The sequence below is a fragment of the Rhincodon typus genome, chromosome 45, assembly GCF_021869965.1.
Source record: "Rhincodon typus isolate 14 chromosome 45, sRhiTyp1.1, whole genome shotgun sequence".
Classification (NCBI taxonomy): Eukaryota; Metazoa; Chordata; class Chondrichthyes; order Orectolobiformes; family Rhincodontidae; genus Rhincodon; species Rhincodon typus.
The window spans coordinates 9,812,682-9,828,623 of NC_063376.1; the positions used below are offsets into that span (position 1 = coordinate 9,812,682).

At 43.1% G+C, this 15,942-nt stretch overlaps 1 protein-coding gene across 1 annotated transcript in view; it reads left to right on the top strand.

The window, feature by feature from the left end:
* The window catches only part of LOC109920005 (chromodomain-helicase-DNA-binding protein 3-like), a 77,581-nt gene that overhangs the window by 38,213 nt on the left and 23,426 nt on the right, over positions 1-15,942 (top strand). The window contains exons 21-26 of the mRNA XM_048620068.1: positions 1,991-2,157; positions 7,832-8,009; positions 12,088-12,174; positions 12,605-12,690; positions 15,188-15,321; positions 15,447-15,591. Of these exons, the coding sequence (XP_048476025.1) occupies positions 1,991-2,157; positions 7,832-8,009; positions 12,088-12,174; positions 12,605-12,690; positions 15,188-15,321; positions 15,447-15,591 (797 nt within the window). The remainder of the gene's footprint in view (positions 1-1,990; positions 2,158-7,831; positions 8,010-12,087; positions 12,175-12,604; positions 12,691-15,187; positions 15,322-15,446; positions 15,592-15,942) is intronic.

The window sequence follows — 15,942 nt, forward strand, 5'->3', positions numbered from 1 at the left end:
GGGAGGTGCTTTGTGGTTACTTTGTTTCCTTCATGCAAAATCCACAGTAGCTGTTGTGACCAAGTTAGGGGTGAATTGATCCTTCCCTTGACGCACTCCACTGATCACAGCAGATTTTTTAATAAATTGTTGTAATTCATTAATAGGATATGGGCTTTGCTGCTGGGCCCACTGCCACTAGGCAGAGTGTTCCAGGATTTTGACCCAGTGACATTGAAAGAAAGGCATTTGCAAGTAAGGATAGTAAGTGACTTAGAGGGGAACTTACAGGGTGTGTTATTCCCATGTGTCTATTGCCTTTATCCTTCTAGATGATAGTGATTGTGGGTTTGGAAGGTACTGTCTAAAGATCCATGGTGAATATCTCCAGTGCATCTTCTAAGAAGATACTCACTGCTGCTGCTGAGCCTCAGTGGTGGAGGGAGTAGGCGTTTGTGGAAGTGGTGGCAATCTTGTCTGGTCTGCTTTGTCCTGGATGGTGTCCAGCTTCTTGAGCATTGTTGGACCTGCACTCATCCAGGCAAGTGGGGAGTATTCCATCACACTCCTGACTTGTGCCTTGTAGATGGTGGACAGGCTTTGGGGAGTCATGATATGAGTTACTTGCTGCCTGATTCCTAGCCTCAGACCTGTTCTTGTAACCAGTATTTGTATAGCTAGTCCAGTTCAGTTTCTAGTCAGTGATACCCTTCCAGGATGTTGATGGTGGGGATTCGGTGATGGTGAAGCCATTGAACATAAAGGGGCAGTGGTTAGATTCCCTCTTGTTGGGGATACCATTGCCTAGTACCTTGTATGGCACAAATGTTACTTTCCACTTGTCATCCCAAATGTGGATATTGTTAGGTCTTGTTGCATTTGGGCATTGATGGCTTCGGTATTGGAGCATGGTGCCAAACATTGCACAATCATCAGTGAAGGTCCACAACTTCTGATGTTATGATGGAGGGAAGGTTGTTGATGACGCAGCAGAAGATAGTCAAATTCACAAAAAGAAAAAGAATACTGCCAAATTTTACATACTATATGTTTCTAATGATAAGCTGTGTAAGTCAGATATACATGTCAGCCAAGTTCCTTTTAGTAACAAGTGACTAGTTTATTGCAAACAACTTGGTCCAGTAAAGATTATTAACAAATAATTTAAACTGTGCAGTTATACAACTGCCCTTTTTCAGGGTGGGGGTGGGGGGCATATACACGACCCACCCCCACATCCTCACCCTTCCATTCTGAGGAAATAATAACAAAATCTGCTGGATTTTATCTCAAAAGTACTTTGGCCAAGTAACCGTTAAATTCAGTTTTAAAAAAATTATTCACATTGTCCCAACTGCTGGTCTGCAGTTGAAATTGATTTAAAACGAGCTGTTGATATTGGGATTTCTTCTTGGACCAATCATGGATGGCTAAAGCTGCTTCTCTGGACACTGCAGTGTAGATTTTGAATTCTCATTTACGAGCATTCAGCAAGTGATGTTATTTCCCAGTGGGTTTTCAACTCAAATTTTTGAGATGAGGCGTTTTGGAGAAAGAGGGGGAAAAAGTTCAATGCCAATAACTTTGTTCTACAAACTGGGCCATATGGCCTCACAAAGTATTTTAGACCAAGTGTCTCTTGTTGAGCAAATTGTATCCCTTGCAAATGCATTCCCTGCTGCAGCCTTTGCAAGTATGTGTCCAATCAATGCTATTCTAGATAACACACAACCCTGCCATCTTACCACCTTTACCACCTTTATCACCTGAGTCACCTGGAACAAATAAAGTTTCATTTTCACGTGGCACCATTTATTAAATGATATTCTTGATGTTCTTGCTGCCAGTGTAGGCTAGGAATCTGACCTGACCTATCCTAGTGTGTATAAATCAATAAATTTGTTTCCACTTTGGCTCCTCTGTGCAGTGTCCATTGTTGTTATCATCATCCCTGAAAGTGTAAAGTCTCGGGTGATTTTTTTTTTTCCCCTCTCGTTCCATGTGTTTGCAGGCGATAATAAGGATGAAGACAGCAGTGTTATCCACTATGATGGGGCTGCTATTGATCGACTGCTGGATAGGAACCAAGATGCAACAGAAGACACAGATATACAAAGTATGAATGAGTACCTCACCTCCTTCAAAGTGGCTCAATATGTTGTCCGGGAGGAGGCCAAGGTAAACAAGGCTGACTGAATTGGGAGTTGGGTTAGAAAGTGCGTGTGCAGTGTATGATACAAAGCAATATACCACTAGTGATGCACCTCTGTAACTCAGTCAATCTATCAGATGTACTGCCTCACTGTGCGATAACAATCTTCTTTATCCATCTCAAAGTCATACTGCTGAATTATGTCAAATGACTTCCCTGAACTAAATATATCCTATAATGAATGTGACATGATCAAAACAAAATGATTATACAAAAGCAAAATGTAAGAGATTCGAGAAGTGTGAAATAAAAATAGTAAATATTGGAAGGAGTCAGTTAGGCAGCATTTTTTTGTTTCTTTTTTTTTTTTGGAGAGAGACAAATGGCTGTAATGCCTCGAGTCAAAGACCACAGGCTTGAGATGCAGAAAACAGAGGTGGCATTCATCAAGATTATTGCAAACCATCTCAACTCCACTTCCTGCATTATCGCTATATATCTCCAATACCGTATTCCAGAATATTAAGACCTTCATGCAAGATGGGGAAAGAGGTTTTTAAAAAATGGTGGAGGTGTCGCAGTTTTGATTAGGGAATCTATTACAGCATAAGGAGGCCTGACATGTTAGAAGGATCTTCAAATGAACCCATATGAGTAAACCAAAAAGGAGCAAACAAATTCTAGATAACAAGGTGTAGAGCTGGATGAACACAGCAGGCCAAGCAGCATCAGAGGAGCAGGAAGGCTGATGTTTCGGGCCTAGACCCTTCTTCAGGAAAATTATAGGTGGGCGTTTCTCAGATTGGAGAAGAATTGAAAGTGGTGTTGCTCAGGGATTGGAATGAGGACTCTCTCTGATTTATGTAAACAAATTTGGTGATGGGTGTTGCAGATGATATTAAGCTACAGAGCATAGTGAATTATAAGGATGATGTTGAGCAACTTCAGAGGGGCATTGATAAGTTGGCCAAATGGGTAAATGGCAGATGAAATTCATTGCAGGGAAATGAGATAATTTTGGTAGAAGAAACCGAGACAATAACCGGCTCAATTGTACAATTTTGAGGGAGTACAGGAACATTGGGACGTCAGTTCACGTGCATAAATCTCTGAAGGTGGCCAGGTAAGTTGGAAGAATTAAGGTTAATAGGATCTTTGGGTTTATAAATAGAGGCATAGAATATAAAAGCAAGGAAGATTAGAGAAATTGGACTTATTGTCATTGAAGCAGAGAAGATTAAGAGGTCACCTTATTGAAGTGTTCAAAATTATGAACAATTTTGACAAGTTAAAGGCAGATATTTGGCTTTTAATAGTTGATATCTCAGTGACTGGGGTCGTGAATTTCAAGATGCTCAGCAAGAGAGCTAGGAGTGAGATGAGGAGAAACTTTACTTAAAGTAATTAGGAATGAGTCGCCTGGGAGAGCGGTGAAGGGAGATTCCATAGGTGACTTCAAAAGTGAATTGAATATGTATTTGAAAGTGACGAATTTAGAGGGCTACAGAAATGGGGCTGGAGAGTGAGACTACCTGGGTAGCTCTTTTGGGAGCCTGTGTAGACATGATGGTTTGAATTACTTTCTTCTGTACTGTATAGAATCACAGGACTTTATTCACAAATGCTGACTGACTTGAGTATTTTGAGAATTTTTTAAAAAGTATACACCGTCTAAACATTACCTATCAATATAGAAGATCAGGGGCTAATCTAAACAAGATGATTTAAAGGATTTGATAGGATCAGTATGGAGAATCTGTTTCTCTGGTTTGGGGTTGGGAGGGCAGTCAAGAACAAGGAAACATCTCTAGAGACAGTCTGTTTGGGCTTAATGTCAGGAAGCAGGCCTTCACACAATGGGGAATGAAAATCTGCATCTGTTGTTGCACCAAGCTAATTGGTAAAGGGTAATACTAGAGCTGATCTTTGCAAATAAATTTAAGACTTGGCAAAGTGAAGCATTGCAATGGCAGCATGTTATGTCCAAGTAGGAGGTCATTGGCCTTTTTTTTTTTTTGTCATTGAATTTACCTCACAACTCAATCACAGCAAAGCTACTGTCTCTACATGTGGCCACGTTAAAAACCCAATTAATTCCTAAGCTATTCTTAGGCACCCTGGCATTGAGTGTTATGCAACCCAAGAAGATAGGTGTAATTAAAATGTAGATCAGCCATGGTCTAATTGAATGGTGCAGAAGTTTTGAGGAGCTGAATGGCCTCTTCCTAATACTTATTTTATTAGAAAAAAGACATTTAATAGAAGCTATAGAAGTACTTTTTAATGCTTTTAAGGCCACCTTTGGCATTCATCAAGATTATTGCAAACCATCTCAACTCCACTTCCTGCATTATCACTATATATCTCCAATTCCGTATTCCAGAATATTAAGACCTTCATGCAAGATGGGGAAAGAGGTTTTTCAAAAATGGTGGAGGTGTCGCAGTTTTGATTAGGGAATCTATTATAGCATAAGGAGGCCTGACATGTTGGAAGGATCCTCAAATGAACCCATATGAGTAATCTTAAAAACCAAAAAAGAGCAAGCATCTTTTAAGACCCCAGCAATCTGAGAGAAATGGAAGAACAGATATGCAGGCAAGTTTAAGAGAAGAGTAAAAGTAATATGGTAATAGTAGGGTATTTCAACTTCCCCAGCATTAGCTGGGATAGTTATAGTGTGCAAAGTTTAGAGTGAGTGGAATCCTTAATGCATTCAGAGCAGCTTTTTAAGCCAGTCTATAGAAGGTCCTACCAGAGGGCATAGTCCTGGACTGATCAGCAAATTCGCAGATAATACAAAAACTGATGAGGTGATAAATAGTGAGGAGGATTGCCTTGGGTTACGGAATAGGCTAATCAATGGCAAATGGAATTCAATCCGGATAAATGAGGTAAGACGCTTGGGTATGACGAACGAGGCAAAGGAATGCATGATGAACTGTAGGGCCATGGTATGCACCAAGAATCAGAGGGACCTTGGTGTGCTGGTGTGCTTGTCTGCTGGTCCCTTAATGAATCATGATGGATGGATAAATTGGGTAAGAAGGCGTATGGGATATTTACCTTTAGTTGAGACATAGTTTAAGAGCAGCAGTGTTGTGCTGGAACTGTGTAAGATGTTGGTTGGGCCACACCTTAGAGTATTGTGCATTCCAGAACTGCATACATTAGAGAAGGAATGTGATTTGCACTGGAGAGGGTGCAGAGATTTTCATTGACGTTACCTGGACTAGAAAGTTTGGTTATGAAGAGAGATTGAACAGACTAGAGGAGTTGTCCTTGGAGCAGAGGAGATTGAGTGGGTATGATTGAGAGATATAAAATTTGAGGGTCAAAAATAGGACAGGTAAAAAAACATTTTTCCGCTTTTGAAGGGATCACTGACAAGGGAGCATAGATTTAAGGGACAGATGGTGTAGCGGAGGTGTAACCAAAAAAACATTTTCATCCAGAGGGTTTGTGGGAATCTGGAAGGCCGTATCTGTCGGGGCGGTCAAGGCAGAAACCTTCATAACATTGAAAATGTTTTTAGATATGCACTTGCAATGCCAAGGCATACAAGGCTATGGGCCAGTGCAGACAAAGGGTCTTTGTAGGTACTGTAGATTTCTAACTCTAATTCCTCCTACCAATTTGCACTGCCTCCTATTGATTCATGCTTGTACAATGGTTTCTTTAAGTTTACTAATGTCTCTATTTTGTCTCAGTCCTCCTGCATATTAAGTATGCATCAGGCCGGTTTGCTCAGTTGGCTGGTTTGCAATGCAGGGTCACGGTTAACAGTGGGTGTTCAATTCCTGTATAGCTGAGGTCACCATGAAAATTCTGCCTTCTCAACCTATCGCCTTACCTGAGGTGTTGTGCTCCTCTGGTTAAAAGCACTACCAGACATCTCTCGGAGAGCAGCCCTCTGGCCCACTGTGGGGCTACAATGACTTTTCCTTAAATGTGCTCCAAAAATAGTGGTGTCTGCAAATTTTGCTGACAGAAATTGTCTTCATTCTTTTTTTCTCCTCTAGTTAGCTGGGATGTGGGGAAGCTTTTGCCTTTTTGTAGGCAATGGCTTGTCTTCAGCCCCATTGGGGAGGTGATGGCCTATGGTGTTATCGCTGGACTGTTGATCCAGAGAGCCAGATGATGATCTGTGGACCCAGGTTTGAATCCCACGATAGCAGATAGTGGAATTTCAATTCAATTTTTAAAAAAAAATCTGGAATTAAGACTAATGATGACCATGAAACCATTGCCAATTGTCAGAAAAACCCATCTGGCTCACTTGGAGACAGTCAGGACTGCAGATGCTTGAGGTTAGAGTCAATAAATGTGGAGCTGGAAAAGCACAGCAAGTCGGACGGTATCCGAGGAGCAGGGAAGTCAATGTTTCGGGCCAAAACCCTCCTTCAGGGCTCCCAAAGGGTTTTGGCTCAAAATGTTGACTTCCCTGCTCCTCAGATGCTGTCTGACTTGCTGTGCTTTTCCAACTCCACATTTATTGACTCCATCTGGTTCGCTAATGTCCTTTTAGGGAAGGAAATCTGCCATTATTACCCAGTTTGCCCTACATGTGACTTCAGACCCACCATAACATGGTTGACTCTTAACTACCCTCGACAATTAAGGATGGACAATAAATATTTGTCTAACCAGTGATGACCTCGTCCCGTGAATGAATTTTTAAATGATATGCCAGATTTTCTGGGGGTTAATGGTTCAATTTGTGTTGTTTGCTTGTTTGAGCCCTTCTAGCTAATAAATACAAGACAGGTTCCCAAGGTATCCGAGTGGACAATTCCTGTCCCTTCCTGTACATCAGTCCCCTCAAGGTCACCTTTTAGTTTATGCTGAAGGCGTGTTGCCATCCCTTTCCAAAAACTTACATAGTTAGACATAATTTGAGAACTAGGAGCGGGAGAAGGGAATTCAGCACCTTGAGCCTACTGTGCTAGTTAATAGGATCATGGCTGATCTCAACTGAGCCTTGACTCCACCCTCCAGCATGTTCCCAATTAACCTGTTACTACCTAAAAATGCCTGTGTTTGCATTAAAAGTATTGTGTCCCAGTGTCCACTGCACTCTTAGTTCCACAAATTTACAAGCCTTTGAGAAAAGTGTATTCGCGCCCCCCCCCCCCACCTCCATCACCATTTTAGCCTAATACAAGAGAAAATATAGTAAGTGGAAAATATCTGCTCTGCATTGACTTTGGCAGTCCCATTTGGATCATAAGAAATAGGAACAAGGAGTTACAGGCATTGAGCCTCTCCACCATTCATGAGGATCATGGTTGATCCAACATCCCACACATCTACTTTCCTACATTTTCTCTGCACTCTTGATGTCTCGTACTGTTTAAGAATTGATCTGTTGCCAGCTTAAGTATATACAAGGACACTGCAGCTGCCCCCACAACTTTAGCGTCTTGTATACCTCAATTAGATGTCCCCCCGTGTACACAGGATACCAGAAGACTGTCAGTTCAGGAAAGTAGTGACCTCCGCATTGGAGTGAGCTTTGTCTCTCTCTTGAATACTGACTACTAGGGAGGTAAGAAAAATCAGTGCTGTGCAAACTAATTTCATAAGAGTTAGACATGATACTGACCCTAGTATTTAAGGGTCCTTATTTCTTAAACTTGGAGTTGATTGACTATGATACTTGTTAACATGGAAATGGTGTTTTAATTTCTGTGACTGCAGGAAGAGGAGATCGAGAGGGAGATCATCAAGCAAGAGGAGAATGTGGATCCTGATTACTGGGAGAAGTTGTTGAGGCACCACTATGAGCAGCAGCAGGAGGATCTGGCGAGAAACCTGGGCAAGGGCAAACGGGTCCGCAAGCAGGTCAACTACAATGATGCTGCCCAGGAAGATCAAGGTCAACAGCAGTGCTATACTTTCCTAACAGACCTTGGGTTGAGCATACCTGGTTCAGGGCCAGTAGCAGCAGGTGGAAATGTTGGGCTGGGTGGGTTGGTAGTTACTGGCTAGCTGGGAGCTTGGCATTGAAATCTACATGTGCTTAGTTCTTTCCAGCTTCTCACTGCCCTGCCCTATCTCATTGATTAGTTGAGTTTTACAATGCAAAGGCAAGAGCCTGTTATAGCCTGTTTTGAAGGAGCTGCTTCCCCTACCGTTGCCATTCTAGATTCTGTTTTCAACACATGGAATTCCATGTCCTTACACTTGTACACTTTAAACACAATCTCCCTGTCTATTACAATGTTCCTTTGCTGAATATCTTAAATTAATACCATTGTTATTGAATCGACAACAACTGAAAGCAGTTATTTCCAGTTCACGTTTTTGCCCGAAATCTAACTCTTGCCATTTGGATGTCTCTTAACTTTCTTGGCTCCAATGAAGTAAAAACAAAATGTTGGTAATTTGAAAGAAAAGAGAAAATTTTGGAGAAATCTGGAGAAACTCAGCAGGTCTGGCAGCACCTGTGGAGGGAGAAACAGTTAATGTTTTGAGGCTGGTATGACTACCTAAAGTTAGAACCTGTGTATTTTTGCTTTCTGCCTGACCACCTTAACAGAGCAAAATCACCCCAGCTTTGTTGGGTTTTGGTAAAATTCATTGAAAATTACTGACTTGTATTTTCACATTGCTTGAGCATGCATCACAGGTTGTTTCTTCCGTGGGCTGGGCTGTCAGCTGAGTACTCCTTCCGTCTCATATGTGTGACAAACCCCACAATGGCTGTGATGCTGACTCCCCCTTGTGCTTAATAGCTTTGAGTTGTACCTCTGCCTGTCCTCAGAGGCTGTAGAATTATGGCATTGTCTAGAGTACAGAATGAGGCCATTCAGCCTGTTGGATTAATACCAGCTACTTTTCCCATAGCACTGCAAACTTGTTTATTTTCAGATATTTGTCTTGTTCTGTTTTCAAAGCCATGTCTTCAGTGTGCTGTTACTCCTTTCCAGTCCCTTTGCACTTGCTGTTTTTCCTCATGTTGCTGTTGTTCTTTTTGCCAGTCATCTATAAATCTGTCCTCTTGTTCTCAATTCTTTCACCAATTGAAGCAGTTTCTTCCCAATTTCTCATGATTTTGAAAAGCACCTCTTGGCTATCTCCGAGAAAGCAAGAACTGCAGATGCTAGAGTCAGAGACAGCACTGTGTGGAGCTGGAGGAGCACAGCAGGTCAAGCAGCATCCAAGGAGCAGGAGAGTTGATGTTTTGGGTCGGGACTCTTCAGGGATGGGGGAAGGGGAAGGCAGCTGGGAAATAGAGGGAGAGGAGAGGAGAGGAGGGGTGGGGCTGGGCAAGGTAGGTGGGATGGTGATAGGTGAGTGCAAGTAGGTAGTGATGGGTGTTGTGGGTTGATGGGAGAGAAGATGGACAGGTTGTGTCAGGTCAAGGAGGCGGGGATGAGAGGGTTGGTCATGGGATGAGGCCGGGGTGGGGAGATTTAAAAACTTGTGAATTCCATGTTTAGGTCATTGGGCTGTAGGCTCTCGAGGCAGAATAGTTTGCTCCTCCAGTTTGCGGCTGGTGTTATTGTGACGCTGGAGGAGGCCCAGGATGGACATGTCACCCTGGAGAGAGAGTCCTGCAAACTGGAGGAGCAACACCTCCATATTCTGTCTTGGGAGCCTACAGCCCAATGGTCTAAACATGGAATTTGTTTTAAAACCTTCCCACCCCTGGCCTCATCCCATGCCCCACCCTCCCTCTCATCCCTGCCTCAACCTGACACAACCTGTCCATCTTCTCTTCCACCTATCTGCACTACCCACCCCACTGACCAATCCCCACCACTCCCTACCTGCACTCACCTTATCACCATCCCACCTACTTTCTGCAGCCCCAGCCCTCCTCTCTATTTATTTCCTAGCTCCCTTCCCCCTCCCCATTTGTGAAGACGTGTCCCAACCCAAAACGTTAACTCTCCTGCTCCTCTGATGCTGCCTGGCCTGCTGTGTTCTTCCACCTCCAAACTCTGTCTCTTTGCCTTCTTCGTCCTTTCGAGAACTTGGGATGTCTGAAAGTACTTTGTGGTTAATGAAGTGTAGTTCTTACTAAACTTTCTAAAGTGTAGTTCCTGTTGTAGATAAGTAATCAGTTTTGCACAGTGAGATCCCAGCTGCAGCGGTGTGATAAATGGGGTACTCAAAGTGCAATAGTGTATTGGATGGTTGAACTCCAGTGGTCCCTGCACTGCTAAGGCTGCACTGGGCACAAGGTGAACCTTAGTCTTTCGTGGGAAAGATGAAAAGATACTGGAAAGGTACTGGTTCATCACAGTTTGATTTTAACAAAAAAAGTCCTAAATAGGATATGACTGACTAGCTACAATTGTGTATGCATGTTTAGTTATGTTCCTTACTTCATTGCTGTGTGAATGAAATAGTGCACTTTGAGGTAATTTTTTTTGAATGAGCCAGTAAATAGACACCCCATTTGCCTTTTGAGGTTGAAGGAAAATATCCATGGCTACTATTGGAAGAAGAGTTGAGGAGTTTTACGTGATTTCTTCCTGCCTAGTAAATTTCTTGACCAGTCATACTGTCATAGTTTCTGTTATTGCATTGCAGTTTGTGGGAGCTTGCTATGCATTAACTGATTCCTGCATCTCAACTGTGATTGCACTTCAAAGGTAGTTTTCTGTAACTAGCTTTGGCACGTCACAGAGGTGCTACATAAATGCAAGCTTCTATTTCTGATGTTCGATGGACCAAGGTCAGATACACATTGCAAAGTGGGTGACTCAACTGTTCCCTGTAGGATCCATCTCCAGCCAAATGTTCCAGCAAAAGTGCTGCTGGATTTGGGTCACTGATGTTCCCGCACTGGACCCTTCATGGTTTAAGTTGATCTCCCACCTCTCTGGACCCCAGTTCACAGCAGACCCTTTGCAGAGTGAGGCAAGAGACCCAATAGTGCTGATACAAGAGTTCACATTACATGTGGTTGGTCTGAGCGAGGCTCTCTGCCTGTATCAGTGTCTGAAAGTTCTTCTTTTTAAAAAAAAAAAAAAAAAAAAAAATTAGGGTAAAAGTTCGGCACAACATCGTGGGCCGAAGGGCCTGTACTGTGCTGTACTGTTCTATATTCTATGATACGGTGGTGCTACAACAAGCTGAGAGTGTTAGACCGGTAAAAGAGTTTGTGCAGGTGTGAGCATGATGAACTGAATGATGAGCTTCTGATATGTGATCTTCTTGAGTTAGAAGAGGAGATGAAAGCTTACATTCTCATCTCGGTTCCAAAATCTCAGTTAAGACTGTGTTTTCCTGAAGTGGTGAAAAAACAAAAAGTTGCTGGAGAAGCTCAGCAGGTCTGGCAGCAGAGGAAGGGTCACCGGACGTGAAACGTTAACTCTGTTTTTCCCTTCGCAGATGCTGCATCTGTGAAGCACCTGTGAAGGGAAAAACCGAGTTAACGTTTCGGGTCCGGTGACCCTTCCTCTGCTGCCAGACCTGCTGAGCTTCTCGAGCAACTTTGTTTTTGTTCCTGATTTACAGCATTCGCAGTCCTTCCGGTTTCCTGTAGGGTTGGGCTGGTGCCAGTGGAACAGGAGCTGAAGTAATGTGTAAGTGACTTTTTTTGTAAAGTTTAGCTGGCAACAGGAAGAACTGGGGCTTTGTGTTCAATTCACTTTGCTCCCTAGAATGTTGGCGAGTGCCTCATCAGGCAGCTCTCCATGGCAGGCACTGGGTATTGAAATTCCTTTGCTCGCTTTGTCAGATCCTGGTCAGTGTTAGCTCCTGGGCACTTGCATCAATCACACTTTTTTTTATAAAAACAATTGGCGATGTTTCCAGTAGTCTCCTTAATCGACCAGCTTGGAAAATTAAAGTTCAGCTTGAAGGAGACTTATTGGTAAGAGAACCCTAAATCTAAAATAACCTTACTAAATCTGTGATAGTGCATGGAATCGAAGTATTTATCATTTTTTAAAGTTGCATGTTAAAAAGATAAATTTTGTTTCTTTCTAATGTTGCAGAATGGCAGGATGATGTTTCAGACAACCAATCCGAATATTCGGTTGGTTCTGAGGAAGAAGATGAAGACTTTGATGAAAGGCCAGAAGGTCAGTTTAAAATTTTCATTCATTTGATTACGTTCATCAGTTGGCATTTGAATATTTTCTTCTTGTTTAAAGTAACTTCTGCCTGTGGAAGTGATATGACATGTGGGACTGTCGGGAGAGAATGTGGGCCCACCACACCACAACGGGACTGTTTGGGGAGAATGGACTTAGCACTCTTCAGAGAGACTGTGTGGAGAGAGGACCTGACACCTTGCAGTGTGTGGAGTGTGGAATTTGACACCCTGCAATGGGACTGTCCATAGGTAGAATATCAAACAGAGCGTGGATGCAACGCACTGCAGCAGGCATGTTTGTAGCGAGAGAGTGTGAATCTGATGTTCTGCAGCAGAACTTTTATATAGGTTTTACTTGTCCTTGCTGACAGATTCATAAATATTTGTGATTTAAAACTTTTCCTTTATCTCTGAAGGTCGTCGCCAATCCAAGCGTCAACTACGTGGTGAGAAGGATAAACCGCTTCCACCTTTGCTGGCTCGAGTTGGTGGAAACATCGAGGTAACTGATGGCAGAAGTCAAAGTAGATTGTGACCAGTTATAATAACTTTACACTGGATTAGCAAAGTGTCTGTGATATGATAAGCTGGTCATTCAGCCTGAGTGCTGTAAATTCCAATGGTTAGAACCATAATGGTGTGATCATGTGTTGGCTTGTGAAGAGAATTGTCTTCCCTTAGGGGAATGGGTCACAAGTACTGACCAGATCCTAACTTTATCCATTTTTGCTGCTAACCTTGCTTTCGCTGTATATGCATTCTGCAAGTCAGCTTGTTCATGGGGCATTTGCTTGTTAACCTAGTCAGAAAAGTGGTTGCAGTTTAATTGGCAGTGTTTATGCTTTCCTTCATAATGGCACTTTGCTGAGTCATTTGAACCTATGTTTCCAGAACGAGGCCTCTTGAACCTGCTCTGCCAATCAATAAGGTTATGGCTGATCTGATCACACCATACTCCTGTCTACCCTCAATAACCTTTCACCTCTTGCTTGTCAAGAATCTAGTCAGAAATACTGCTTTCACTGTTTTTTTTTTGGGAAGAGCATCCCAAAGACAATGACTCCACCCCCACTGTCAGAAAAAGGGGGGGAAAAAAATTGCTCCTCATTTTTTTGTTAAATGGGTGATCCCTTATTTCTAAACAGCGATACCTGGTTCTGGATCCTCCCCCTGGGGAAGTTGTCCTTTCCACATCTGCCATGTCAAGAAATGTCAGGATCTTGTGTTCTAATCAAGTTAGCTCTTACTCTTCTTCAAAACTCCCCAGTGTGTGCACTCCTAGCCTGGCCAACCTTTCCTCATAGATGGCAACAATAACACTTTTTTTTTTTTTTCTCTTACCCCCAAAACTCCAAGTATCAATTCCTGGGCTGGCAGGACTGATGTACGAAGTGAGACTGGATCAGTCAAGAGTATATTCACTAGCGTAGAGAAGAATTGCTGGGGGAGAAGGGGTAGAATCTCTAACAATAAAATTCAAACAGGGCTACACAGGGAAGATGCAAAGGATTGATGATGCTGGAGTCTGAGACAACAGTGTGGAGCTGGCGGAACACAGCAGGTCAGGCAGCAGAGGAGTAGGAAAGCCAACGCTTCGGGTCGGGCCCGACCCTAAACATAGTCTTTCCTACTCCTCTGATGCTGCCCAACCTGCTGTGTTCCTTCAGCTCCACACTGTTGTCTCAAGATACAAAGGATGTTCCTGATGACCAGGTAGTCCAGAACCCGGTGTCACACTTTAAGCACAAGAGGAGGTTAGGCCATTTAGGACTTGCATGAGAAATTACCCAGACAGTGGTGAACTTGTGGAATTCTCCACTATAGAAAGCGTTTGAGGCCAAAGGGTTGAGTATTTTTAAGGTGTTGGGTATAGTTCTTCGGGCTAAAGGGATAAAAGATTATGGGGAGAAAGCAGGAACGTTGTACTGAGTTATACGATCAGCTATGATCATATTGAATGACAAAGCAGGTTGAAAGGGCTGAAAGCCTATTTTTGCTCCTATTTTGTATGTTTTTGTTCATTTTTCTTTGCAATAAATTATTATATTTTTGCTTTATATTACTTGCTGAACCCGCATTCTAACATTTTGTAATTCCTGTGCTGAGACACCCAGATCCTTCTACATCCTGGAGCTGTATTCCATTTCATTCTAGGTTCCTAATCTGTAGCCTGAAGGGCAGTTGATCCCTGACTTGCCTCACTTAATTTATTAACTGGCAAGGCCCGTCATACTCTTCCTCCTATTTTGAAACACTGAGATTAACTGGGAGCAATGCCACATGAGGTACATAGCATTCCCCAGACCCTTTTTTATCAATGGATTCTATCCATTATGAAAAGAAAATGTTCTTCTTCTGGAATATCCTCACCTCATAGATTTGCCTTTTGTTTCTGGGAATAAGTGGTGATAGGGGTGCCGGTGAGGCAGATGTGGCATTTTGGGATGGTGTGGGAGAACACAGGAGAGCAGAGGCTCTAATCTTGATTGCCAAGTGATGATAGCCTTACTCATGTGAATTGTCACTGACTGATGTTGACTGTCTTGGTTTCCTAGAGGGGGTCTTGAGATCTGGCTCCTTCCCTCATGCAGGACAGACATTCAAACTGTGTAATGGACTTCCGCAGGCAGACTGAAGAGACTCTGCACTGCAAACCAATACAATACAGTCACTGCAACCTCTGGTGTAGTGGCAGGAGGTGGGTGGGGGAGGGGGGAGATTAGACTGAAGTCAGTGACTACATAATGACCACCTTTTGGCTTTACTGATGGCAAAAATCCTATTTTTCAGTGAAATAAAAGCATTACATGGGGTGTTGGATGAAGTAATGACTATGGTGTGTGCTTCCCTGGTCCGCACCAGGAAAGCTCCAGTTTCAATTACCAGACTCTTTTTCTTGGGCTGGGATTGGGCACAATTGGCCTAAAACAAGCAGATGAGTGTCCTTCCCCAAGATGAAATCCCTCCTGTCAAATGTTTCCTCTCTTCCCCCTTCACAGGTTTTAGGATTTAACACTCGGCAGAGGAAAGCATTCCTCAATGCAGTGATGAGGTGGGGGATGCCTCCTCAGGATGCTTTCAACTCCCAATGGCTGGTCAGGGATCTGCGAGGCAAGAGCGAGAAGGAGTTCAAGTAAGTCTGCCCTCCTGTTTCATATTGGAACCCTTGCCTCTGACAGGGAAACACTATTTTGATGTTGTTTTTCTTTGAATCAGTTTATCCAGTGAATGCTGTCAGGTTGGTCTGTTTGATTGTAGGGCTTACGTGTCCCTTTTCATGAGACACCTGTGTGAACCCGGGGCTGATGGTGCAGAAACGTTTGCAGATGGGGTGCCTCGAGAGGGTCTGTCTCGGCAGCAAGTCCTGACAAGGATAGGAGTCATGTCTCTGGTGAAGAAAAAGGTTAGTGTCAGATTGTTCTGAAATTGCTTATGAGTGATCAGTATAGCCGCATGGCGGGCACGATACTTTGGTATAAAGGTGCAGTCGATGACTGGAGAATCCTTCTACCCTGAATGGTGACATTAATGAATATTTTGAGCTCTGAATGCACTTCAAACGCATTTTCCTGTACATGAGCATGTCATGCTGATAATGTTCAGCAGCCTCCGAAGTGAAAATCTGGATTCATGTTGAAGGAGAAGCTTGTCAGCAATACTGAGATAACAAGATGTAGAGCTGGATGAACACAGCAGGGCAAGCAGCATCAGAGGAGCAGGAAAGCTGACGTTTCGGGTCTGGACCCTTCTCCAG